This window comes from Abramis brama (genome assembly GCF_963993115.1).
Source record: "Abramis brama genome assembly, chromosome: 10".
NCBI lineage: Eukaryota > Metazoa > Chordata > Actinopteri > Cypriniformes > Leuciscidae > Abramis > Abramis brama.
In genome coordinates this window covers 19,146,573-19,172,261 of record NC_139972.1, presented here as the reverse complement: position 1 = coordinate 19,172,261, position 25,689 = coordinate 19,146,573, and the positions used below count along the sequence as shown (strand labels likewise).

At 37.2% G+C, this 25,689-nt stretch overlaps 1 protein-coding gene across 9 annotated transcripts in view; it reads right to left on the bottom strand.

The window, feature by feature from the left end:
- Positions 1-504: 504 nt before the first annotated feature.
- The window catches only part of mark4b (MAP/microtubule affinity-regulating kinase 4b), a 41,106-nt gene continuing 15,921 nt past the window's right edge, over positions 505-25,689 (bottom strand). The window contains exons 4-20 of one of the 9 annotated variants that reach the window (XR_014607968.1): positions 18,042-18,090; positions 17,408-17,473; positions 16,148-16,218; positions 15,894-15,950; positions 15,482-15,718; positions 14,353-14,472; positions 14,132-14,231; positions 13,240-13,349; positions 12,979-13,156; positions 12,562-12,773; positions 11,828-11,931; positions 9,347-9,622; positions 7,082-7,160; positions 4,298-4,342; positions 4,176-4,217; positions 4,006-4,045; positions 505-1,737 (exon numbers count right to left, since the gene is read on the bottom strand). Coding sequence is in view for 8 of the 9 variants with exons in the window: in XM_084126489.1 (XP_083982615.1) it covers positions 1,404-1,737; positions 4,006-4,045; positions 4,176-4,217; positions 4,298-4,342; positions 7,078-7,160; positions 9,347-9,622; positions 11,828-11,931; positions 12,562-12,773; positions 12,979-13,156; positions 13,240-13,349; positions 14,132-14,231; positions 14,353-14,472; positions 15,482-15,718; positions 15,894-15,950; positions 16,148-16,218; positions 17,408-17,473; positions 18,042-18,090 (2,124 nt within the window). In the remaining variant the exon portion in view is untranslated. Of the gene's footprint in view, positions 1,738-4,005; positions 4,046-4,175; positions 4,218-4,297; positions 4,343-7,077; positions 7,161-9,346; positions 9,623-11,827; positions 11,932-12,561; positions 12,774-12,978; positions 13,157-13,239; positions 13,350-14,131; positions 14,232-14,352; positions 14,473-15,481; positions 15,719-15,893; positions 15,951-16,147; positions 16,219-17,407; positions 17,474-18,041; positions 18,091-25,689 lie in introns of all 9 variants that reach the window. The other 8 variants (XM_084126489.1, XM_084126493.1, XM_084126494.1 and 5 more) reach the window with 8 other exon arrangements.

The following is a 25,689-nucleotide window of genomic DNA, read 5'->3' as shown; positions in this document are numbered from 1 at the left end:
AACAGACATTAAACACACTAAAAGATGAGTAATTTGTGCAGAATAGCACAATAACAATCAACAATAATTCAAGCAAGCATGATTTGTCATTTCTTTTGGTTGTTATGAAATCAGATTAATGCTTGCTTGAATTATAACATGTCAGTATATTTGAAAATCATACACAACATATTTCATCCTGAAATTTAATAAATTATTAGAAATTGCTGGTACAATGGTAACTGTCTTTCGATGAATTAAAATATGAATTACTATTAATAATTATTTTTTTCTAGATAATAACACCTTTAATTGTTATATATTCCAAATATTAAAAAATTTCCATTTGCTACAAAAATCAAACTGTTTAAACTGTGAAACCAACAATAAATCGTTGGAATACAACAATTTTAATTAAGAGTAGGCCTTCTTTAAAAGATAATTTAGTAGGTTTAAGCATTTATCAATATTTGCCACGCAAACAAAAAGGTAGAAAGCTACTAAATAAACAGACATACAAATCACTGAATTTCAGACAAATGTTGTATTAATCATTCTTGCATTTTCTCACATTGCACAGCTCTGACATATTCCAATCTTGACGATGAGGACTTACTATATCAAATCAGAGATAAACAAAATCAACAGTCTGTTTGTAGCCATTCAGCAGAGTGCACTTCTGGCAAGATAACAGAGGTTTCTCATCAGCGTAATACACATACAAGAGCAACACAAAGAGCACTGTATCTCTACTTGGCTCAGTGGGGTAAATTGCACCATTTGAAGGGGGAACTGCTTTAAAACAGATGATGTTGCTCACTCAGCCCTAAAGTGCTACGGTGTGACCATGTAATATGACGAATCTAAAAACAAGGAGGCTCAGGAAAGCAGACATCACCTAACTCAACCTGCATCACTGGCAAGATGGCTAAAACAACCAACAAGGAAAGATCATTAAAAAATTAGGAGAAATTGCTATCACTTTCAGCACTTGCATGTCTCCGCATGTTGTCTACGGTTCGAAATGGTGTGGCATTCACATGTGTTTTTTGTGAATATGGTTATTGAAACGAGGATAAAATAAAACATACTCTTCTCACTGGCGCAGAAGAATAAAAAAAACTAAAATAAAAAGAGTTAAATAGCAGCAGTTAAAAAGGAATGACAATGTAGAGTGAATATGCAACAAACAATCCGTGTTAAAAAATAACATGGCTAAGATACCAGGTAAAATCAGCGGTAAAACAGACCCGGTAAAGGGAGTTCCTTCAGCAGGGCTTTTGTGTAAGCAGGTGCCCAGTTCTCAATGTGTGTGTGCCAGTCTTTGTAGGCTTAGAGGGGGCGGGGGTGTGGGCGGGGCTACTTCCACTCATCCCATCTTTCTGTCCCATGCTTTTGTCCCTGCCCTCCACCCCCTGTTGCCCTCAGAGTTCGAGTTCTTTGGACACTTTTGTGGCAATGTCCCGAAAGGCAAGCGGTGCCCCCCACAGGCGCTTAAATCGAACACCGCTGGTCTCGGCGGGGCCGTTGGGCAGCTGGCAAACCTCGGCTTCGAAGGCAACGCGGGAGCCAGCGGCTCCGTGGGTGCAGGAGAGGAGGAAGGGCCCGGCCTGGTGGACCTGGCAACCGCAGCCCTGCGCCGCCTCCCGCAGAGCCAGAACCACCTCGGCCGGGTCCCGCGGGCTCCGCACCTTCACATCCCAGCCGCATCGGGGGGTCCGGGGCTCTGCCGCTTTTTGATACCCAGATAGATAGCGACTGTGGAAGGAGGAGGAGGTGAAATGGGAGAGAAATGTGAAGTGGGTGGTGATGTGTGTGGGCGGATGGGGGGTGGAGGGGGAACAAGAGAGAAATATATTAGAATTCTGTGAGAGCAAAAATCCTTAAAAAAGTTCTTAAAGACTGATTAACCAGTGTGGACTGCTAGTTTGTGATATTATTTAACTAAGCTAATTAATTTCAGGGGCCAGGAAACAGAAAGATAACACTTTACAGTAAGGTTCAATTTGTTAACATTAAGTAGAGCATAACATGACCTTTTTTCTTATCTAGATTATTGTTCATTTGTAATATAGACTATTGTTATTTGTTAGTTAGTTCATATTACATTAATTAAAATGTAATTGCAAAAAGTTTAAACTAAACTTTAACTGAAATTATACATCTTGAAATGTTAAAAATGTATTATTATAAGAAGAAATTAACATTAACCTAGATAAATAAATTCTTAAAATGTAATGCGTTAACTAATGTTAAATGAACCTTGGGGTAAAGTGTGTTACCAATAAAATAATGCTAAATGATTTGAAAGAAACATCTTTGAAATCCTTCTACAATCAAAAAGGGAGGAAATGTTTAAATAAAAGCTAAAACCAGTTACCTTGCAGGAGACACTGGAGTTCTTCGGGATAGTAAAACCATTTTCAAAACCAGTTAAAATCTAAGCATTATTTAAATTTAGTGTGATTATCAGCAAAAAGTTGTAGAACATTTTGCAAGGCCTGAAAAAAATGTGAATGCCATTCATTTTTAAAGGTGACTGTAAGTAAACTACGGTTCAAAAGTTTGGTGTCTGAGATTTTTTATGTTTTTGAAATAAGTCTTCTTTGCTCACAAGGGTGCATTTAATTGAATCAAAAATACAGTAAAAACAACAATTGTGAAATATTTCAATGTGAAAGAATTGTTTTCAATTTGAATATATATTTTAAATGTATTTTTCTTTTCTTGTGGTGGCAAAGCTAAATTTTCAGCGTCATTACTCCAGTCTTCAGTGTCACATGATCCTTCAAATCAGCATATTATATTCATTTCTGGTGCATTTTAACAGCTGCTTTTTTGTGGAAACCATGATCTTTTTTTTCAAGATTATTGGATGAATAGAATAATCCAACATTATGTCTTTCCTGTCACTTTTCATCAATTTAATGGTTTAGTTCACCCAAAAATGAAATTTCTGTCATTAATTACTCACTGTTGTTCCAAACCCGTAAGATATTTGTTCATCTTTGAAACGGCGTCTACGTCAGAACGCCGGCTCATTATTGGCCGACACTGTTCATGTGAGCACCACGACGCATGCGTGTGATGCTGACGCAGGAGCTGGCCAATAATCACCGGCATTCTGATGTAGAACCCAGAGGCGTTGCACTGTTTACTACGTAAATAGCGCAGCAGACTGACATGGAGGAGAAGAGAATTGTTGTTTTTTCTCGTCGCTTCATAACTTGAACCACTGTAGTCACATGGACTATTTTAACAATGTCTTTACTACCTTTCTGGGCATTGAAAGTTACAATGACTATGGCTGGTTCAGAAACCTCTCGGATTTCATCAAAAATATCTTCATTTGTGTTCTGAAGATGAGGGTGAGTAATTAATGACAAGAATGTCATTTTTGGGTGAACTAACCCTTTAATGCATCCTCACTGAATAAAAGTCTTAATTTCTTTTTAAAAGATCCTACAAACCCAAACCTTTGAACGGTAGAGTAAAAAAACATTCAGGCACATACAAATATAGAAATAGAATATAATAACATAAAAATCAGGCAAAATATAGAACAAAAGTGTATAGGTAGAGCACTATGTGTATGCTAAAATCAGTACAACCTGTGCAGCCAAACATCACCTGTGTCATGCACTTCATAAGCCTCATACACATTATCCCTCAATGTAAATCTCAACTGAATTGAATCTGCATTCCAAATACATTCAACTTTTACCAGCAATATATATTGAAATTAGCTGGTCACTATTAGCACAGAAAATAAAAAAAATGTCATTCAAACATCCATGTTTAAAAAAACGGAAATGTGACTTGAATATTATCAATGAATATTATATTGTGATTGTGAATATGGAAAAGGTAAAGGGAAGGACAAGTACGTATCTAAGGAAACTCTACATATATCTAAGCTAGATTTGATGCACATAGTACAGTACACAGTTCTATATAATTAACAAAAAGCAGTCACATTCTGATCAGTCTGATCTGACATGGCACGCAGCACATGCTAGAAGTTACCTGTGTTTGTTAGCCTGACTTTTTGTAGCTGTATCTGTAGCTAAGGAGAAGTAACAGAGTTAAAATAGTATGTGAGGACGTTTTAACATTTATTTATTTTTTACCGAGCAAATAACATTTGTTCATTTATCTAGATATTCTTTGTGCTATTATTTTTCAGTTTCCTCTACCTATTTTCTGTCTGTCTTCTGTTTGAGTTGCTTGCTTGTTTTCTGAAATGAAGATGGATAACTTTTATGCTACTGTACTTCCTCAGTCAAATGTGTATAAAAAAGAATATGGAAACACTCACCTTGTGACCGGAGATCTGCTGACTCTCTCAGGTTCGTCTGTGACCCTCAAGAAGAAGACAAAAATGGTTCATGTTAGGAATCTATTAGCCAATAGAGCGGCGATTATCACAGTTTATTCCTCCCTCCACAACAACCAATCACAGACGTGCACCGTTACACTGACGTCACCTTCAATCAATCCACAGATATCACTACTGAGAACAAAAGAAACTGACAGCAGTGATGGATTTGATAGGGTAGGATTATGTATTTTCTTATAGAATATATTAATTATGTTTTTGAGACATCGTCACACGTTGCTTCATGTCAGTGTAACACAATTTAAAGAAACATTCACAATTGTATCCTTAATAACACCATCTAAAACCAATTTCTTGTGTGTGGTTATTTGCCTTTTAATTTATTAATCTAATACTCTAGATGAGACATTAGTAGTTTTTATTAGCTCTAAACAAAGAAAGTGCTAGTTGGCTGATGTCCACATGAGGGCGCTACGGTTCAAGGCTGCTTTTATGAACACTTGTGAAACTTTCCATTCACATAATGTAGCAAATGAGGTGGCCAGTGTATTGCCTTTTAAAGGGACAGTACACAGCCATCTTCCTCAAGCAATTACAGTGAAAATGGAGGGCTCTCTGTTGGGTGTAAATAAACCATATCTGGACAGAAAAAAATATCTTGTGATAAGTAGGGGAGGCAAATGAGCTTGGCCAGCGGTGATTGGGATTTGACATGAGAGGATAAAATACAAGTTACATAACTAATCTGGGTCTAAAGTGGAGAGAGGAAGCCCTTGCTTGGCTCTGCCTTTTCCAAAGTTAGGCTTTTGTGATAGAACAGTCCAGATGAAATTGTTTTACAAAGCATTTTTAATTCCGTTAAGAATCACGAGAAATCTAATAAGGGCACAGTGTTCTTCAGGCCAAGCTAAATGCCATTCCTGTGAATGAGTAAAAGGTGAGAGAAATGCATGAATGAGTGCATGAAAAAAGTGATACATGGATGGAGCTATGGTGTAAAAGACCTCTTGAGCATCAAACACAAAGAAAGCACATTCTCAAATATTAAAACATATCCGCAAAAAATGCAGTTTTACAAAATGCATTGACAATAAATAATCAAAATTGTGTTGGTTCACCCCAAAAAAATTCTGTCAAAACTGAAAACATTTGCTTACCCTAGTGCCATTCCAAACATGTATAATTATTTTCTTCTCTTCAAAAACGAAATATTTGGCATATTACCCAAATTGGGGCTGTCATGTTGTGGAAATGACAAATTTTGCTGTTGCTTTAAAAACGTATTTGATTCATACATGTCGTGCCATACCATGCCATACTTGAAATGAATGCGATTTAAGAGCCACAGCAAAAAGGATGATTTTCAGTGAATTAAGTTATCATATGACTTCAGAAGACTTGCAATAGAGTGTAACGGTTCTTTGTAAAAGTTCTTTGTTGAAGAGTTAGAAGCCATGAATTAAACCAACCAACTTTTTTTGGAAATAGGCTCATTTTACAACTCCCCCAGAGTTAAACAGTTGAGTTTTACCGTTTTCGAATCCATTCAGCCGATCTCCGGGTCTGGCAGTACCACTTTTAGCATAGCTTAGCATAGATCATTGAATTGATGAGTCCAGGAGGCGTAATGATATGATGCAGTGCCTGCAAAATAGGTCTAATAGGTTAGACAAACTTAGTCCCGGTCACGTTGGAAGTTACTGAGCTGGGGACTATTTTGCAGGCGCTGCATCATATCATTACGCCTGCTGGACTCATGGTACGGCAGCAAAGTTTCTTGATTATTACGCAGGAATGAGAGTATAGTTCCTAGCCATATCAGCCTAGAAAATCGCAACTTTTCATTTTCCGTCGGTCTTAGTACACGATGTAACTACAGAAGAGTCAAGTTTTAAATAGGAAAAATATCGAAACTCTTTGGTCATTTTTTTGAGAGAGATGCTAATGGTCTTGTCCGATTCAATGATCTATGCTAAGCTATGCTAAAAGTGGTACCGCCAGACCCCGAGTTCGGCTGAATGGATTCGAAAACGGTAAAACTCAACTGCTTAACTCTGGGGGAGTTGTAAAATGAGCCTATTTCCCAAAAAAGTGGAGTATCCCTTTAAACACAATTATTTAAAAAATATGTTGAATTAATGTGGATTAATGGATTCAACAAAACCATATACTATCGATTAACAACCCTGAAACTCACATTAGGTCTGTCTTTAAAGGTTTATACACTCAGAAAAAAAAGGTACAAAAGCTGTCACTGGCCCGGTACCCTTTCAAAAGGTACACCTTTGTACACAAAGAGTGCATATTAGTACCTCAAAATGTACATATTGGTACCAAATTGTACATCTTAGAACCAAAATGGTACATATTGGAACCTATTTAAAGGGTACCGTCCCAGTGATAGCTTTTCTGAGTGCAAGTTATCATTCAAAATCAATTCAAATTGCCCTATGGAAAAAATAAATCAGATTTTTACTTCCGGAACCCAGCTGTGGCAAACAAGTAATATTCTACTTTTCTGCTGCTTTTCGTAGCCCGACAGCTCTCAACATCCCACATCGCACAAAACCATACAGGTTTGGACACAAGGGTGATGATGACAGTCAATGATGACAGAATTGAAATTTTGAATTATCTCTGAAAGCTCAAAGAGGTGCTCTGACACCCAGCGCCAACACGGGTGCCAAAGAGAGCGGTGAGACTGATTATTTTGACAGACTGAGAGATGGAACAAGGCCACAAACAGGAAGAAAACTTACTAACTGTTTTTGATCCCTGTGGCAGAGTGCAGCCCGAGACTGACTTGTTTGAGCTCTGGCGCTTAGAGGGGTCAAGATTGACCCTAAGAGTTGATGAGGGGAAGGAAAAAGAGAAAAGGACAGTGTGATAGACAGAAAGAAGGAGGGGAACAGGGAGATCGAGAGAGAAATAAGATTGCAGCAAGGGAAAAAAAGGCAAAGAAACAAATAAACAAAACAGAAACACTGAGCACCCAACAACAGCCAAGACCAAGAGATAGAGACACGAGGAGGAGCAGGCGCCTGAAACTGTCGGTTAATAACACAGGAGGCTTGAGGAAGAGTTAATGCAGAGAGTACATATGCAAACTTATGCGGAAAAAGGACTTTATCCATTGGGTGTCATCCTAGATAGGTGCTTAATCTAATCTAAGAGATGGAAGTGTTGCTCTAATCTAATAAAGAGCTTCTAGTTGCGTATCTCTGCAAAAGTCGTTCTTTCTGGCTTTTGGCCCAGACAGGCACATAAACAATTCAACTGAGGATGCTGAAGAGCAAAGCGCCCCATCAGCGTTCCTACTTTCTACTGAACATCTCAATCACATTACGGACTTCAAACGCTCCCATATCTAACTAAATTACCTCCTAATATTCCACAGGACAATGGGCACCAAACCAAATGTAAGATGACTTTGTAAACTAATTGGCTCTAGCGGTGGAGCCCATGTCATTTTGATCTTATACGGCTAAAGAGCAATTCACATCCAAGGACGATAACTAAAAGTTTTAAAAGAAGTTTTAAAAATTCCTTTGAATTTTGTGAGAATAGGTCCACACCACATGTACAATGATAACAACAAAGTCATTGTATTATAACAATATCATTGTATTCGCTTTCAGAATAATCTTTTCAACCGATGAACAATAAAAACATTGACATTCAATCAGAATCCACCCTGACATTAAGTTTGAGCACTTAAAAAGGCAGACAACATAATTGCAGAACGCTTATAAATGAACAGAACATTATGTGGATTCCAATATAGTTATCATTATAGCTGTTTTTAAAGCTATTGTTCTTTGGTGTGGATGCTAAAATAGTTATCGTTATAATTATCGTCTGTTGGTGCTTAGTTATCGTTCTTGGTGTGAAAACGTCTTTATTATTATCGTCCTTTGGTAAAGAGACTAATATAATTATCTTTATAGTTATCGTCTGGTAGTGTGGATACTAATATATTTATCGTTATAGATATGTTTATAGTTATTGTTCTTGGGGTGAACACTAATATTGTTTTTGTTATAGTTACCTTTATAATTTTTGTTCGTTAGTGTCAACGCTGTTCTTTACAGTTAATGTTCATGTTATCATTATATTTATAGTTATAGATGGTCCGTTGGTATGAATACTAATATAGTTATAATTATAGTTATGTTTATAGTTGTTGTTCTTGGTTTGAATGCTAATATAGTTCTCTTTATAGTTATGTCTATAATTATCGTTCATGTTATCATTATTGTCATGTTTATAGTTGGTATATAGTTGGTCCGTTGGTATGAATACTAATATAGTTATCATTTTAGTTATGTTTATAGTTATTGTTCTTGGTGTGAATGCTAATATAGTTATCGTTATAGTTTTTTATAGTTATAGTTCATGTTATCATTATTGTCATGTTTATAGTTGGTATATAGTTGGTCCGTTGGTATGAATACTAATATAGTTATCATTTTAGTTATTTTTATAGTTATTGTTCTTGGTGTGAATGCTAATATAGTTATCGTTATAGTTTTTTATAGTTATAGTTCATGTTATCATTATTGTCATGTTTATAGTTGGTATATAGTTGGTCCGTTGGAATGAATACTAATATAGTTATCATTTTAGTTATGTTTATAGTTATTGTTCTTGGTGTGAATGCTAATATAGTTATCGTTATAGTTTTTTATAGTTATAGTTCATGTTATCATTATTGTTATGTTTATAGTTGGTATATAGTTGGTCCGTTGGTATGAATACTAATATAGTTATCATTTTAGTTAGGTTTATAGTTATTGTTCTTGGTGTGAATGCTAATATAGTTATCGTTATAGTTATCGTCCTTAGTGTGAAGGAGCCTTAAACGTCTTCAGATAGAACAATGTATACTAAAAGTAGAAGATTTGGGAAGAGTAAACGAATGATTTGAAACTTGATTTTATGTAGATCTATTTTTATCTATAATCAACAAATGTTTATTCTCACAAAGTCATTCTGGTTTACAAGATGAAACCGTCGCTCTCCTCTTACCTGCGGGTAAGTTTTGAGGTCAGCTTAGAGAACAAGTTTGTGGTGGCACGGCTACGGGAGTGTGGCAGAGGGCTGGCTTCGTGGGAGAGGGTGGGTGAGGTGGGGGGTGCGTGGGTGGGAGGCCGGTGGTCCCTTAGCTGGCCACCGTGGAAGGTGCTGCGGATGGTGGATCCCCTCGTCAGCCGAGAACGCTCTGAAGATGTGGAGCCGGAGGCCCCGGCCCCGGAGATGCTGTGGGTGGATGGGGAGGCTGGAGGTAATCGATGCGACAAGGAGCTGAGGAAAGAGACAAGAAAACATTCTAATTCATTCAAAAAAAAAGTTTGCCACATAACATATCCATATCATAGAACAACCATAGCAGCATGCTAACCACCCAGAGCACATGAGCAACAGCATAGCAATGGCTTAGCAAAATGTTAACAACCATTTAATCAATGGCATAATAATAAAGTTAAACAGATCCTACTCACTTTTTCAGCGGCCTTGGTTCCGAACATATTTTTTATTTAAAAAAATAGTTGAAATAATGCAGGGTGATGGCTTCAACAAAATCATATACCATCTATTAACAACCTTGCAGCTCACAGTAGGTCTTTAACGGTTTATAAGTTATTGTTTATAAGTTATAAAGATTTTAACACATTTGCAAAATGAGTTTTGCACAGGCAAAGACTTCTCCAGAAAATGCAAAAATCTGGATTTAAATATGACTGCTGTGCTGTACGTTCATTGTTCTCACTCATTAGCAGCCATAGTGGCTCTAACTGGAGGCTACTTTGGTGGCAGAACTTAATCCATAAGACAAAGTCCAAAACGTACCACAGTAACAGCTCTATAGCGATGCGATTAGACCGACATCAGATCTCGACACTTGAAGAGGCCGCTCTCGTTGGGTTCAGTTGAGCGTAAATGTGAGGCAGGATGCTGCTGAGTCACTGAGGCATGAGCTCTCTTGTGTTCTTATTCCCATCTCAGAAACAGCCACTTAAGGCAAATTAAAACAGAACCCTTGGCGGAAAAAAGCTTGCACACGACTGCACATCTCAACGCAGAGAAAAGTCGAGACAAATCACTCTATTTTCTGTTTGTCAAACAAATCCAAACCCAGGACAAAGGACAGAAAGTCAAACATCAAAGAGAGAAAAGGACTGCAAGATGAAAAGATAATTCAAAGCTCACAATTCTACTGAGGTGTGCTTAATAGTGGATAACATGCTGCTGTGCAATGGAAGAGTGTTCTAGGTGGTTACTAAGGTGTTGCCATACAATTGCTGTGGTGTTCTGGGTGGTTACTAGGGTGTTTCTATGCAGCTACTAGCTACGGTGTTCTGGCTTGTTACTAGGGTGTTGCTATGCAGTTTCTATAGTGTTCTGGGTGTTACCAAGGTGTTGCTATGCAGTTGTTAGATGGTTACCAGGGACTACTTGATTTCTGTTTAAACCTGATGTTGTCTGATCACAGTAGCACACCTCTCCTTTTGATGAGCAATAGGAATCGTGATGCTTTCCATAGCAACCAGCACTAATGATCTCTCCGTTCAGATGGGTTCACTTTGCTGACGTGCATCTCTTGGCATCGGACTGCCTCTGTCCCCTCAATCTCGCTCAGTTTTGGCAAAGATCTAACAGATCTCACATGCTGCCTCAGTCTGCCCACTCGCCTGGGGCCACTTCACTTAACGCTCTAAATAACCCAGCGTTGATGGACCTTACACACACACACACACACACAGGATTTCCTATAACAGGGTTTCACATATTAGCTTCCCTTGGTCAGCCACACTGCAGTCATTAATAGCGGTGCTGGGCAGAAAATTAGCATGGTGAAGGGGTTTGAAACAGCATGGCTGGGTGTGTGCATGGGGTCCAAAAGATTTAAGACTAGTCTGGGATTTAAAATCCCAGAATCTATGTTTATTTTAAACTGTAAAATAAAAAAATATATTTAAGTATTATTTTTAAAGTAACTAATCAAAAAAGCTAATGTGTGACATATCAAACATAAAATATTAATATCAATTCCATTTTAATCAAATTGTTATGCTTATAATACCATTTAAAGTATAAAAATAATTTCCCAGGTGGTCTCAGATTTCAGATTTTATGTATTTGTCAATTATGGTGATGGTGATTTTATGTGTGTAGACACATGTACTGTACTGGCTGGGCTCGGGGGGAGGGAGGCTTCTTTAGGTCAACCAGTCAAGCAGCCTTGTGACCCAGACAATCCACGTCACCATGTGCCTCCTCTCATTCTCTTTAAGTCACATGACACTCAGTCTTTGGACCTCCCCCAAAGGAGGGGGGTGGGGGGGTGGGTGATAGAAGGACAGCTAAGCAGCCACCATCTGCCACTGCTGAAGCATAACAGACCTAATCCATCTCAATAAACAAGCCCACGGGAAAAAATAGTTTCAGCTTCAACATGGACATCAATTATAAAACTTCAATACACATAAAATACAGAGACAGGTTTACCTGTTCTCTTTCCCATTCTGTAGTAAGGTGTGTCTGTCAGTGCTGGTCCGGTCCGTACATACGTAAGTGTTCCTACGGGTCATGGCACTGGCAGGGATGTTGTTCTAAAACATGAAAGAGAAAGCATTGAAAACCAAAAAAGATGGAAATTAACACAGACATAGTTTATGTCACTAAGGCTATCTAAATATAACCAGCATTTCTGACACAGTTGTCCTCAGAAATTCATGCATTTTGTCCAACGGAACATTTTAGGGACAAGTTGTTTTGCATACTAAGGGAACATCAATTTCTGACCTGAGAATGCCGATAACGAATCTGAACATGCGCCCCAGGGAAAAAAAAAAAGTTATGCAACATTTTAATGGGCGGCACTTGAATTGTCATCAGGATGATTTATATTTTTTTCTCTATTAAAGGAAATGAGCATCCAAAAATGAAAATTCCGGCATTATTTACTTATGTCTTTCAAAAAGGCAGGATTTTCTTTCTTCCTTGGAACACAAAAGGAGTTATTTATAGCAGAATGTCCAGCTTCCCTTTTCCATAGAATGAAAGTGAATGGTGACCATGGCTGCAAGCAAGGTTAATGGCTTAAATTTCAGTCCGTTCCTCACATAAATCTATCAAATAGCTTCAAAAGACCTGAAATCTAGTGCACAAGCCCTAAAAAATGTATATTTCAATGAATATTTCCTGTAACCGTATGTGCGTGATTTCCTGTGCTTGATTACCGTTGTTACGTTGATGTCCTTGCGGCGGTCAGGGATCTCGGCCTTGTTGGGGTTGTTGGCTGTGCTGACCATGGGGCTCGACGGGGGGATGCTACGACTGCCCACCACACTGCAGCTGGCCTTCCGTGAGGGCAGACGTTCCTCTTTTAGATCCCCCTCTCCTGTACTGGTGGGGCTGCGCTTGGGGTGGGTTACTGGCACTGATGGCCCACCTGACAAACATATAAACACAATTATAAACATAGTTCATAATAAAAATTATATTATTATTACATAGTTCATCATAATTAAGCTATATAATATCAAAAACTATAACTGACAGACCCCCCAGCAATACTATCATGGATCACCTGTGAAAACCTCTGATCTAGGCCATTTATAAATATGAAATTATCCTTGAGAAATGTAGGGACTCACAGAAGTCGCTGTGCCTCCTCTGGCGGTGGTAGGTGGAGGCACTGCGCTGGGGTTTAGTGTGACTGGAGGCAGAGGTGGAGCTGGAGGTGGAGGAGTGTTTGCTGGTGCCATTCGTGATGGGACTGGGCCTCACCCGTGCTAGAGACAAATTGCTGCTTGACCGGGACTCCATGCCATCCTATATGGGAAACATATGAGATATTACACACTTATAGGATAGCGCACAGGCTGCTCTCGGGTCAGTGGCAATCCCTATTTCACCTCATTCTTGCGACTTAGCAGCAGATAGGTGGCAAATATCTCATTGTACTTCTGTGTGGTCAGGGCATCTTTGATTTCATCACGGGAGTAACCCATCCCTACCATCACATCTGTATGAGCAGAGAGAGAAAAAAATTATTTAAGTAAATAAGCAAGTAGCCATTTAGCAGACGATTTTAGCCACACTTTGAGCAATTTGGGTTCAAGTGTCTTGCTAGCAAGATTTAAAATTACGTTCTGGTTACTACAATGGAAAAAAACGTTTACTTTTACGTTTTTACTTTTTAATCAGTAATATGTCTTGTTTTATTTAAAAAATAATAATCATCTTAAAAACAAGATACATTTTCCTTTGAAAATCAATATTTTTCACAGAATATACACTACAAGGATACATCATTTTTTTTACATTGTAATAACAGATTTCTTAGAATGATTTCTGAAGGATCATGTGACACTGAAAACTGGAGTAATGGCTGCTAAAATTCAGATATGCCATCACAGTAATAAATAACTTTTAAAAAAATATATTCAAATAGAAAACAATAAATATTTTTTTATTAAATAAAGCCTTGGTAATAAGCACAAGAGATTTCTTTCAAAAACATTAGAACATCATACCGACTCTAAATCAATTCGCAAATGATGTAAGAAAAAGAAACAATTTAATATACTACAGTTTAAAACTTTAATCATATATTATTTATAGAAGAGAAAAATGATTTGGCAATGGGGCAAAATAATAAAATATGTCTTGATTTATTACTTAAATCAATACTGTTTGGAAACCAGATGAATTGTGCAAGAGCTTGTTTTAAAGGATGTTTATATACTGGAAAACAAGATAAAAATACAGTTTTTTTCCCCCAAAAGTGTTTTAGTCATTTCTTACCTATACGGCTGGTGTCATTATAATCCTCCACCGGCTCTATATGAGGCTTCAGCTCATCGCTTTCATACCCGACATTCATCCACTTATCCTTCATGATTTGCTGAAAGGGAAGAACAGAAAATCAGATAGAATGAGCCAAAGACCACAAGATCTATGTAAACTCAATAAGACGTGTTATCAGCTGTATTGGTCGACTGCGGGTCGCAGTTGCTCCTCCTCACCTCCAGGGTGCAGCGCTTGGTGGGGTTTAGCACGAGAAACCGGCGCAGGATGCCCTCACAGTCGGTAGACATGTAGAATGGCACCCGGTATTTCCCCCTCAACACACGCTCACGCAGCTCCTGAGGGAAAAACACAGACTTCTATTCAACACCTAATCTTATTCTGAACCAGTCAGCCACCGAATCGCCCCCACGGCACAGAGAAACAATCACTGCTCACTTGACCTACATTACTTGAGAGCAAAGCATTTCATAAGAGCACTTGCTGCACGTGAGGCGCCTTAGAAAATGTCTCAAAATGTTGCCATAAAAGTGTTTGGAAATGACACAAAACAGATTTTACACTGAATATTAGGGGTGACTAGACATATTATTAAAAAGTTTGTTACAAAAGTAAACAAAAATGTCTTTAAAATTGAAGTTGAAACACACTGTGGCACATATTTAATGTAGTCAATTTATTTTATCCTGAATAATTATCCTAGTATCTACCAATCACGTTTTCTACCTAAATATAGACGTATAGATGTGCAGCCCTTAGTGATATTCAACACGCAAATAAATTATTTTATTGACCAAAACTATCATAGTGTTTACAAACAATGAAAATCAATAAATAATGCATAATAACAGGACATTACAGATTTTTATTTATCATAATGGTTGATATTGTATATATTTTGTCCGATACTGGAAATTGAACTGCATTTACCCTATTTTTAGATGTGAACTGTTTTTGTCGTCATCTAATGCTCACTTAAAGTTAATCTCTTAAATGTTATCTTAAGCAAATCTCAAATTATCCATTTTTATACTGTACATTAATATTGTGTTGTGATACTTAAATCCACTTGTAGCATTTATAATGATTTTAACTTTTAGTGCTTTATTTTTTATTTTATTTACACAGAATAGTGAATTTATAATAGCGGCATTTATTGATTATCAGCCATAATATAAAAATAATTATTGGCTTATCTATATCAGCGTCAATTTTAATAATGGGGCATTCGTTCCTACCTATCACCATTTAAAATATTAAAACGAAAATCCAGATAAACATGGTTGTTGCATAGTATTTTTGACATTTCTTGCCTTACTTTCTTTCGTTTCATACTTTGTAATTTACCTTGAGGTTCTGTCCATCAAAGGGCAGTGATCCGCTGACCAGCGTATAGAGAATAACCCCCAGACTCCAAATGTCCACCTCTGGCCCGTCATACTTCTTCCCCTGAAAGAGCTCTGGGGCGGCGTAGGGGGGGCTGCCGCAGAAAGTGTCCAGTTTACTGCCCAGCGTAAATTCATTACTGAAGCCAAAGTCAGCAATCTTGATGTTGGAGTCTGCATCAAGCAGGAGGTTTTCCGCCTGAGTGAGGTATAAGATAGGATGGGGTAAATGACCATGAGCAGGAATTTAATAGTTTTATGCTTTGGGGGTATTTTAAAAAGGGAGCAAAGTGTGTATCTGTAAGGCCTTTACACTTTTATGAGAGCTCCAGAGGTAATAAAAGGATGTATAAGTCATGAGAAAGAAATATAACCTTTAAGTCCCTGTGAACAATATTCTTCTGATGACAGTAATGAACCGCAGACACAATCTGAAAGGAAAACACTGACATTAACATCTCTGTAACAGGAAGTTAAACAAAACTGCTAAATTTTAATGAGCATAAACGTTTACACATTAGAAACAGGAAATACAGCTTGGTTTTGCTCCTCTAAGATTTGTATTTTATCAAAGGTGAACAAGTTTCAAGATTTTTGATTTATAGAATTTATTTATGATATTTCTCACCTGCCGGAATTTAGCACGTGCCTCCTTTTCCTTCATTCTCCCATGGGATACGAGGTAGTCAAATACTTCACCTATCACAGAAGAAAAATTTGAATAAAACTAAAACATGATAAAAAATATCAGCCAAAATTATTCTTCCTCAGGGAAATTATTGAAATAAAATCTTAAAACGACAGCCGATGATTATTTATTTTCATTTATTTTGCCTGATAACTGGCAAACAGCCAATAATAAAATTCTACACTATATAGTAAAAAATTCAATTAAAATTAATCTAAAATCAACATTATAGTGTACAGCAGTGTTCCTCAAATCTTGCCCTGGAGAGCCAATGCCCTGCAGAGTTTAGTATGAAGGTGTACAGTATGAAAAATGGATATTTATTCTGAGATTTGCTAAAGATTGAATTTAACAGTTATTCAATTAATAAATGTATTTAATAATAGTATTACATATCTTTAATATTGGAGGATAATCTATTATTTGGTACAGATATATTGCACATTCCTACATAAAACTACATAGAAGTATGGGTAAAGATAAAGGTAAACACACATTGGACGGGTAATGGAGGTCACTAATATAACTCATTTAGATAAGTTATGAGCAATCAATTGGAAATTTCCAGATTAACGAAGTAAGTTACTTAATACTCTGTGAACGAACACAATTTTTCATTCCGCTACGTATTCACTGACGACAGGATCAGATTCATTAGAGGAAGTGATGGATTATGATTAAGCTTCCAGTGAGATGTGAAACGGGGAGGAAATAGAAGAGGCAGATTGCCAATGTGTATGTAGTATAAGCTGTACCGTTGTACATGATTTTCCACGCGCTCACACATGCATCAGCCTCATCAGATAGATTAGGAGTGGAAACGTGAGATTCATTAAGAGAGCAGCCGATTCAAGCGCCACGAATAGGATGGGCTAAAGTTAAAATAAGCCTGATTTGACTATGAACATATTTCCTAGCAGCTCTAATTGCTGAGCTGTGTGGGCCTGGCTTCAGTGAATGCACATGAAACCTATAGAAGAGCCTGTGCAGCTGCGTTCAGCGCAGAGTCTGATTGACGCGACAGTCGTACACGTGCATGTTTACGTGTGAGCACGTGTGATTATTCATGTAACTCATCAACACTTGAAAAGTTTGACTTTTTCTCAGGATTAACAATTATGTAATTTGCTTCTTTTAAGCAATGTTTTCCAACATTATGTAGGAAACATGTGCGTATGTTGAATCAGGGAGGAATCATACCTCCACTGGCGTATTCCATCACAAGGTAGAGCGTCTTTTCTGTCTCAATCACTTCAAAGAGCTGAACTGTAGATGAGAGAAAAAAATCAGATCATATCACTGGGTAAAGTCTAAAAAACATGGTAATAAGTGCATTGAGCAACAGAGAATAAGGTCAGGTTGTTGTATGATTGGTTCAAGGTAAACCGAAAAATGTAAATTCAGTAAATAATTGAAATCATTATTCACTGAAAATGTTCTGTTCGACATAGCTGTCAAATCTCATTTGTGCTAACAAATATTTGACATTAAAATATAAAAACTAACTGAAATAAGTTGAAGTACTAAAATGACTAAAACTGAAATAAAAATAAATTAAAGCTAAATAGAAATATATAAAAAAACTAATCGCATAACAAAACTACTAAAACTTCAACTAAAAACAAAAATATGAAAATAAAAGCCAATTCAAAATATGAATGAATATTACATACAAGTATAATAACATTGCGACAGATACAGATAGTATTAACTTAAAAAACTTCAGAGGAGGGTCAGTGTGTTTTGAGAGGCCTCAGATGTCAATATTTTCCTGTGTGAAGGATAAAATGAAGAAGACTGACATTTTTTACTCAAAAGCATCTAAAATACTCACCTATGTTTGGGTGGTTGAGGCCCTTCATGATCCGTACCTCTCGAAAGAGCTGAGGAGAGATAAAATAATCAGCTATAAACTTTTGTTTATACAACAACATAGAAATACAATTCATAACATATCATTCAAAGATAATTATAATTCATAGAATTATCCGAAATGATCTATAATTAAAATGATCTATAATTAAATCTTAATATAATCTGAAAATGAATATAATTAAGATAATTACATACGTATAATTAATGTGTACTTTTCATTACATTTCACCCAAATTGTTATGCTGATCATACAATTTGTATTAACCTAGAAACATATACAAAATAAAAACATTTTTACGAGTGGTCTCAGACCTTTTTCAGTCATGTTTAGAGATTGATAAAGTCATCTCTGTCAGACATGATTTGATTGATAATATTAATAAAACATCAGAAGCCACAATAACTCTGCAAAGACCGACGGACGGGTATTCATCAGTTGTGTAAACCCATAAATACCATTTGCACCAAAGTCCATGATAAATACAAAACACGGCCCACACTCTCTGTGATGCAACCCGTGGTGCTGCCAGCGCAGACCAGCCTGTCCTTTCTAACAGCGTTTAAATTGAACAGAAGAGGGATCAAGATAAAAAAAAAGACCCATCTTATGACCAATCTTTCTTTCTGTTTTCTAAGACATCAGAGCTATGCTGCCACTGAGAATCATGGTCTTGAGGTACAAGGTTGAATCGCTGTTATGCAGTCCTTCCAAAATTGTAACATTTACCTGTTTTAAAATTGTACGAGGGTAAATAATGGCAGTATTTGCATTCTTGTGTGAACTATCCCTTTAAGTTTAAGAAGTCCAACCTAATGGCCATGATGAAACGACAAACAAGGTGTGTGAGAACCGTCCGTCTGTTGTTTGAAAGCAGAACTCGATTGCTGCAAGAACCTTGTATGACAAAAGGAGAGGGGCGGAGAGTCGAAGAGAGAAGTGACGGACCAAGAAAAAGCGAGACTGAAAGACAAAGAGTCACGAAGACTACGAGTGTACTTTTGAATATGAGAAACAGAAAGGGAAGGTAAAGGAAAGAGAAGATAATACGTGGAATGTGTCGATGGCTGACAGACACGACACGACACCGTTAGAGCTAATTCTTCCCAAGCACACTCAGTCACCCTGGGAGAAAGTCCAAATGAAATAGAGAGAGAAAGGGAGGCCATGTTTTCATTTGTCCTCACTCACTGCCCTCTGTGTGTCCCATCGGTTAGTTTCCATTTACCATCCGCTTTCAATTCAGGAGTCTGTGCAGCCTCACTTTCCCAGCCCTGGGCCAAAATCATAGGTTGACAAAAAGCATCACAACACAAAGCCGAACAAACTGATACAGAATCAGGGCCAAGTTTACTTTTCAATGCAGTATAAACACAATGATTATGAACACAATGGCTCTGTTCCAAATCCCCTACAGAGACAGCATTTAAGGCATCACATGCCCCCTCAACACAAAGGCAACTTAATTATGCTCATATACTTAGTTTTGGACACATTTTAATTCAAACTCTATGTATCCTGTGGAGAAGACAATTCCAGAATGCACTGTGATGAGCTCTGTGAAAAAAAAAAAAACGAATGCAAAAGAGAAATGTTGATTTTATATATAGATATACAATATTCAGCCTAATTAAAACTCTATTTTGTCCAATATTTGTGTGCTTTGTATTTTTATGATTCATTTTATATATATTGTAAAGTGTTACTTTAGTACCATTGAGATTCTCTCTCTCTCTCTCTCTATATATATATATCTATATCTATCTATATATATTTATGTATATGTATACATATATATATATCTGTTTAGTTTTTATTCATTTTTATTTCAGTTTTAGTTATTTTGCTACATCACCTAAATGACACCTCACCTCTAGACCACTCCAAATCAGTCAAGGCAGCTGCACAAGTAGGCAACGAGGCAGCTCAGTAGTTTTTGGAAAAGAGCTAATGATTACCTACATTTCTTGATTGCTAGCAGAGCTTGAGATTGATGAAGGCTTTTTTTTTGCTGGCTTATATTCCAAAACGTTCGTATTTCTGTCTCTCCTTAAAGGCCTTTTCAAGACAAACGACCTCATACGGCTTTATATTTGGCTGCTTTAAAGAGCAGGAAGGAATTCCAGTGAAGTTCTCTCTAGATTTATACTGTCTGCATGCTGACGGCCCCCCGAGGAGTTTTGTTTTGCTTCTTGGTGCACATACGCTTACCTTTGGGCATAATTTGTTCTAACAAAACCGGTACAGGAGCAGGTTTGCCCTTTATACATCAGACACACTCCAGATAACATTATGATCGAATTGCCATGTATTTTGAGAAACATGAGGCCTGTTCAGCAAAGTCAAAGAGATAAAAGATCTAAACATGGTGTCAAAAGCAAGAAGGACTAGTTTTTAGATGCAGCAGTGCTAAAAATATACTTTTAAGGGTTGACAACATGAATTGGACAGATTATGATCAATTCGATCTTTATATTTTAAGAAGTCATGCACTTCACTTGAGGTACTATAGCTAACACAGTTCTGGTGGGACACACCAACAGTAGGCATCTGTTTGAGGTCACTAATCTGTTTGTTTTACGCATGTACGGCTGGAACACACAAACACAGATGCTCTCCAATGCGAATTGAACTGATCGAGGCAGACAGGTTACACAATGACCCCGCTAATGCGAAAGACTCTGAGCCAGCAGCACAATCACTGTTCACAGAAAGGAAATCGAATCCTGAAACAAAACAGAGCTGTTACATCACTAGTATGCACAGGTTATTCGTCTCGAATCAACTCCAGTGTGCCTCTGTTTTCACAAGTGCATTAGAAGTTCAATACATCCATGAACCAGCTGATCAGCACTGTAAAAATTCAGATATTTGTTTTGTTTTATAGTACAAATATCAACATCAAGGTCAAATAACTGTTTTCAATTGCATGCATTGGTGAATCGATCACAATAACACCAAAAACAGTACACTGAGTTAATAAAAAAGGGACAATTTTAATGATCACTATATGCTGATTTGCCGCTCTAGGAACATTATTATTATAAACAGATAATATTTGTGGAATCCATGACTTTTTTTTTTCAGGATTCTGATGAATAAAAAGTTAAAAAGAGCAGCATTTATTTAAAATACAAACAATGTAACAATGTAAAAATCTTTAATGTGATTTTTGGTCAATTTAATGCATCCTTACTGAATAATAGTATTAATTTCGTAAAAAAAAAAAAAAAAATTCATACTGACCCCAAACCACATGTTGTACATTTATATTGTTCTACAGATGTTTAACACTTTATTTTTTTTATTTTTTTTTATTTCTTTCTGTAAAAAAGACAAAGATGCACATTAAGAAAGTGCTTTTTTGCAGCGTGCACAAGTCACCTTGTATTTTCAATTTGGAATGTGAAAGTGTATTTCTTTCGCTTTTATAAGCAGTCATACAAGCTGAATGATCATATGACATCCGGGGTATCCTGAGACATCAGGGGTCTCCTGAGACATCAAACGTCACCCGGCTCACACATACAGGAACGTCCCCTTGAGAGCGGCTCTAATTGAATTGCACATCAGCTGTTCACCTGAGCCCTAAAGATAACCATCAGATAATCCAGCCCCTCCCTCACTCTCTTTCCTCATGCATCTCTCCTGCTTTTCCTCAAAGACAGGACTTCCTGGTTCATTTCCTAGGCTTTGGCCTCACGTCACTGTTGCTATGGTGACCTGGTATTTAAGCAGGGACTTATCTCACCCCCTATGTCAGGCAACACTCCCTCAGCACCTGATGGAAAACCTGCCTCTGCCCGCACATTACTGCTCTATTTCTCCCCTTCTCTCCTGTTTCTACTGTCCATTTTTCAAGTTACTGACTTCCAGACTGCGGTAATCAAACCCTGATTTGATCCCTTTCCTTTTTTCTTCGATGAATTTGTCTTTCGGTTTCCCTCTGGATGGCATTGTGGGTGAACGAGGTCATGTTGGTGGTGATGGACGCAAACATTTGTCGAGCCCAGATCGTTGTTTGCGCAGGACCACCTCACCTTGATCCCACTGCAGGCTTCCCACTAGTTAATCCAGGCATTGTACTGGGAGCCTGATTGAGCAGCATTTACAGATGCAAAGAGCGAACACCATAACTGTACATTCAGTTATCATGCTTATAAAGAAATGCAAAAGCAAAAATAATCAAAATATACATGGGAGAATATCACAGACAGGGCTTAGATTAAGCCAGGATTAGGCCTTCGTTCAATTAGTACCTTTTATAAATGTGCCTTAGAAAGAAACATTACTGGTGTGCATCTTGAGACAATGGCTACAATAACAACATTGATTGTGTGAGATATAAAGTCACATTGTGAGATATACAAATTTAATGATAAAAAAATAGCAATTAAATTAAAAATGTTAAATATGGTTACACAGCCAATCAGAAGGTTTAGAGCCTGCATGAAATTGAAGATGCAAGTTTGTAACAGCCATTTTACTTGGGAATAAACGTCACAATGAAGGCGATCAAACAAGAACAAAATAGAGCAAGACGAGATTTTATCCCTTGGTAGCAATATGGAGGCAGATCTGATGTGGAGAAGGATTTTAGACTTCAAGATTTCATTGAGCAACACTTCAGAAGTAGAAACCAGGCAACTGAGATCATTTCCAGGCTCTGGTTGCTTGTCATGTACAAAAACACAAATTTACATGGAAGAGATCGCATCACATCTGGTGTTAAGACAAGGTGTGACACTTTATACTGAGGCAAACCTTCAGCATTAGGCATATTTCTTCATTCATCATATCACTGAAAGTGTCTGATAACCTAAGTTTGCCCTTATCAAGCTCGGTCAGATATAAGCACATAACAGCCGTCCACATCCCACTGGGAATCATTTTTTAAGTGCGTCTGGTTCTGTCCAGGCCGTTCTCTTGCCACACCATCTCCAACTGCGACACGGAGAGGGGGTGAAATATGCAAATCGGAGGCTTGACATTTTTGCATGTCTGAGCAAGAGAACAAAAACACCCACGCAACACTTCTGACATCAAATAATAGCTATAACAATGATTATTGGCATGTGAATTATCTTTTGCCTCCGATCACTGTTGCACAACTCTATAATTAAAGGGATAATTTACCCCAAAAATGTAATTGTCATCATCATTTTCTCAATCTCATGTCGTTCAAATCTGTATGACTTTATTTCTTATGTGGAACATAAGATACTTAGAACATCGGGGCCCAGAAAATATTGTTACTACCAGGTTTGGAACAGTGTTATTATATAATATAAAAAACTTCAACTTATTTTGGTATAAAAAATTATTATAAGGTACTAAAATAACTAAAAGTAAATAAACTAAAACAAATAAAAACATTAATAAAAACTATACAGACATATTTACAATTTTTTTTATAAAAATGACAAAATCACAACAAAATTTCTAAAACTAATGAACTAAAACTATAATAATATATCAATGATAGTAAAATAACAGGTTTGGAATGACCTGAGGGTGAATAAATAATGACAGAATGGTCATTTGTGGGTGAACTATCCCTGGCTGATTGAATCTTCCATCCGGAGACAGTTCAAAATCTTTAAACTGGATCACGTTGTGGGAGGCGTTGACAAGGAGCTTACATGGGCGCCACATTATATCCAAGTCTATCATAAGACATTGTAAGAGCCTCTCAGTCGAGAGGGAAAGAACGGTTCTGCATCGCTGCATATTCTACTAAAAATCTGCAAGACTTAGTGGAATCATGTCAGTCTGAACGACGACTGCTACAGTAACTTCCCAGCAGTGGCTATGTGTCATATTGGTAATCCCTGCTTCTACATCTTTGGCTCATTCTGTTCCCAAAGGGACGTTTTTTTCAGTGTGATTGTCTGTAGGCTAATGGCATCCTCATATGATCGCAGCCGCCCGTCTTTCTCTGTACACCACCATCACATTCTCACCTAAAGAAATCTAACGTTCGGTCAATACCACAAACACACATACAGCCAACCCAGTCCTGGAAGAATGTACCATTCAGATGTGAAAACAAAACAGTGAGAGTATTTAGAAAAACCGCAAATAAACAACATGTTAGTTGACAATTTAAAGTGAATCATTCACATATACAAGTGATTTTACCAAAGAAAACACTTCAGGATTTCAAAGTACTTCTATAGCTCCCAGGCATTAGTGCTTATGCCCACGCCATTTCCCTAGCATTGATCTGGATCCCGGTGAGTGACAGAGAGAGAAAGAGAGCTGGATCACCACAGAGAGCAACGCAGATGGTCTCATCCGGGAACACCAACAGCTCAGGTCATCATCAACATCAGGACAGGAAGTGCCAGAGGGAAAAAACTTTGGCTTACCCAGAAGCCTCATGTCTGCTCGAAGTGAGGGGGCACATCCCAAAGGAATATTTTATTGCTCAATGCTCTTTCAAAGATCTGGAGATTTATTGGAGATTTCATTTGTGTTTTATTTATGTATCATCTTGGTCTGAATTCTTTAGGAGAAGTAAAACATACCATAAAATATATTTTATATAAAAAATGGCTTAAAATCATTAATTTGCACAATTACTGTAGGTTATTTTTTTAAAGAAGTCTCATGATCACCAAAGATGCATTTATTTGATTAAAATATAGTAAAAATAGTAATATTGTTACAATTTAAAATATGTTTTGTATTTTATTTTATTATTTTAATTCTATTTTAATCTATTTTAAGGTGTAATTTACATATTCCTGGGATGTAAAGCTGCATTTTCAGCATCATTACTCCAGTCTTCAGTGTCACATGATCCTTCAGAAATCATTCTAATATGCTGATTTGGTGCCCAAGAAACATTTCTTATTATTATCAATGCTGAGAACAGTTGTGCAGCTTAATATTTTTGTCAAAACTGTGATACATTTTTCTGGATTCTTTGATGCATAGAAAGTTTAAAAGAACTGCATTTACTTCAAAAATAGAAATCCTTTGTAACATTATAAATGTCTTTACTGTCACTTTTGACCATTTTAATGCATCCTTGCTTAATAAATGTATTAATTTCTTAAAAAAAAAAAAACCTTGACCCCACACTTGCATATTGCACATACACTTGTACAACACTGCACATTGATGGCTACGTCCGAATCCAATGTCATCTTCACTTCCTGTCTCCTAAAGCCTGGGACACACCAAGCCGACGTCAAAGAGGTGACAAAAGCTGACTGTGTTGTCGCCTCTCCTCCGCTGCGTCTAGGCCAAAAAGCTGCGCTTGAACACACTGAAAGGACTAAAGGCGATGGTCAACTATTACGTGCGTTCTGCGCCTGCTTGTAAGTAAATATCTGTCTATATCAACAGGTTTCAATAGTCTATTTTCTTCATTCAAAAAGGGAAACAAAACTAGGACTGCAGATATACAAACTGTAAACAAAGCAGCGCTTGCTTAACATTTTGAATATCAATCATGCTGAGCACTTTCTTCATTCCAGTTGGCTCATGTTTTTATGAAAACATTCGTGCATTCGAATGCTCAGGTAAGATTACGTAAAAATGTAACAGCCTTCTATCTGTACCGTCTTGATTTCTTTGCTTGCTTTCATCACTTTTGTTC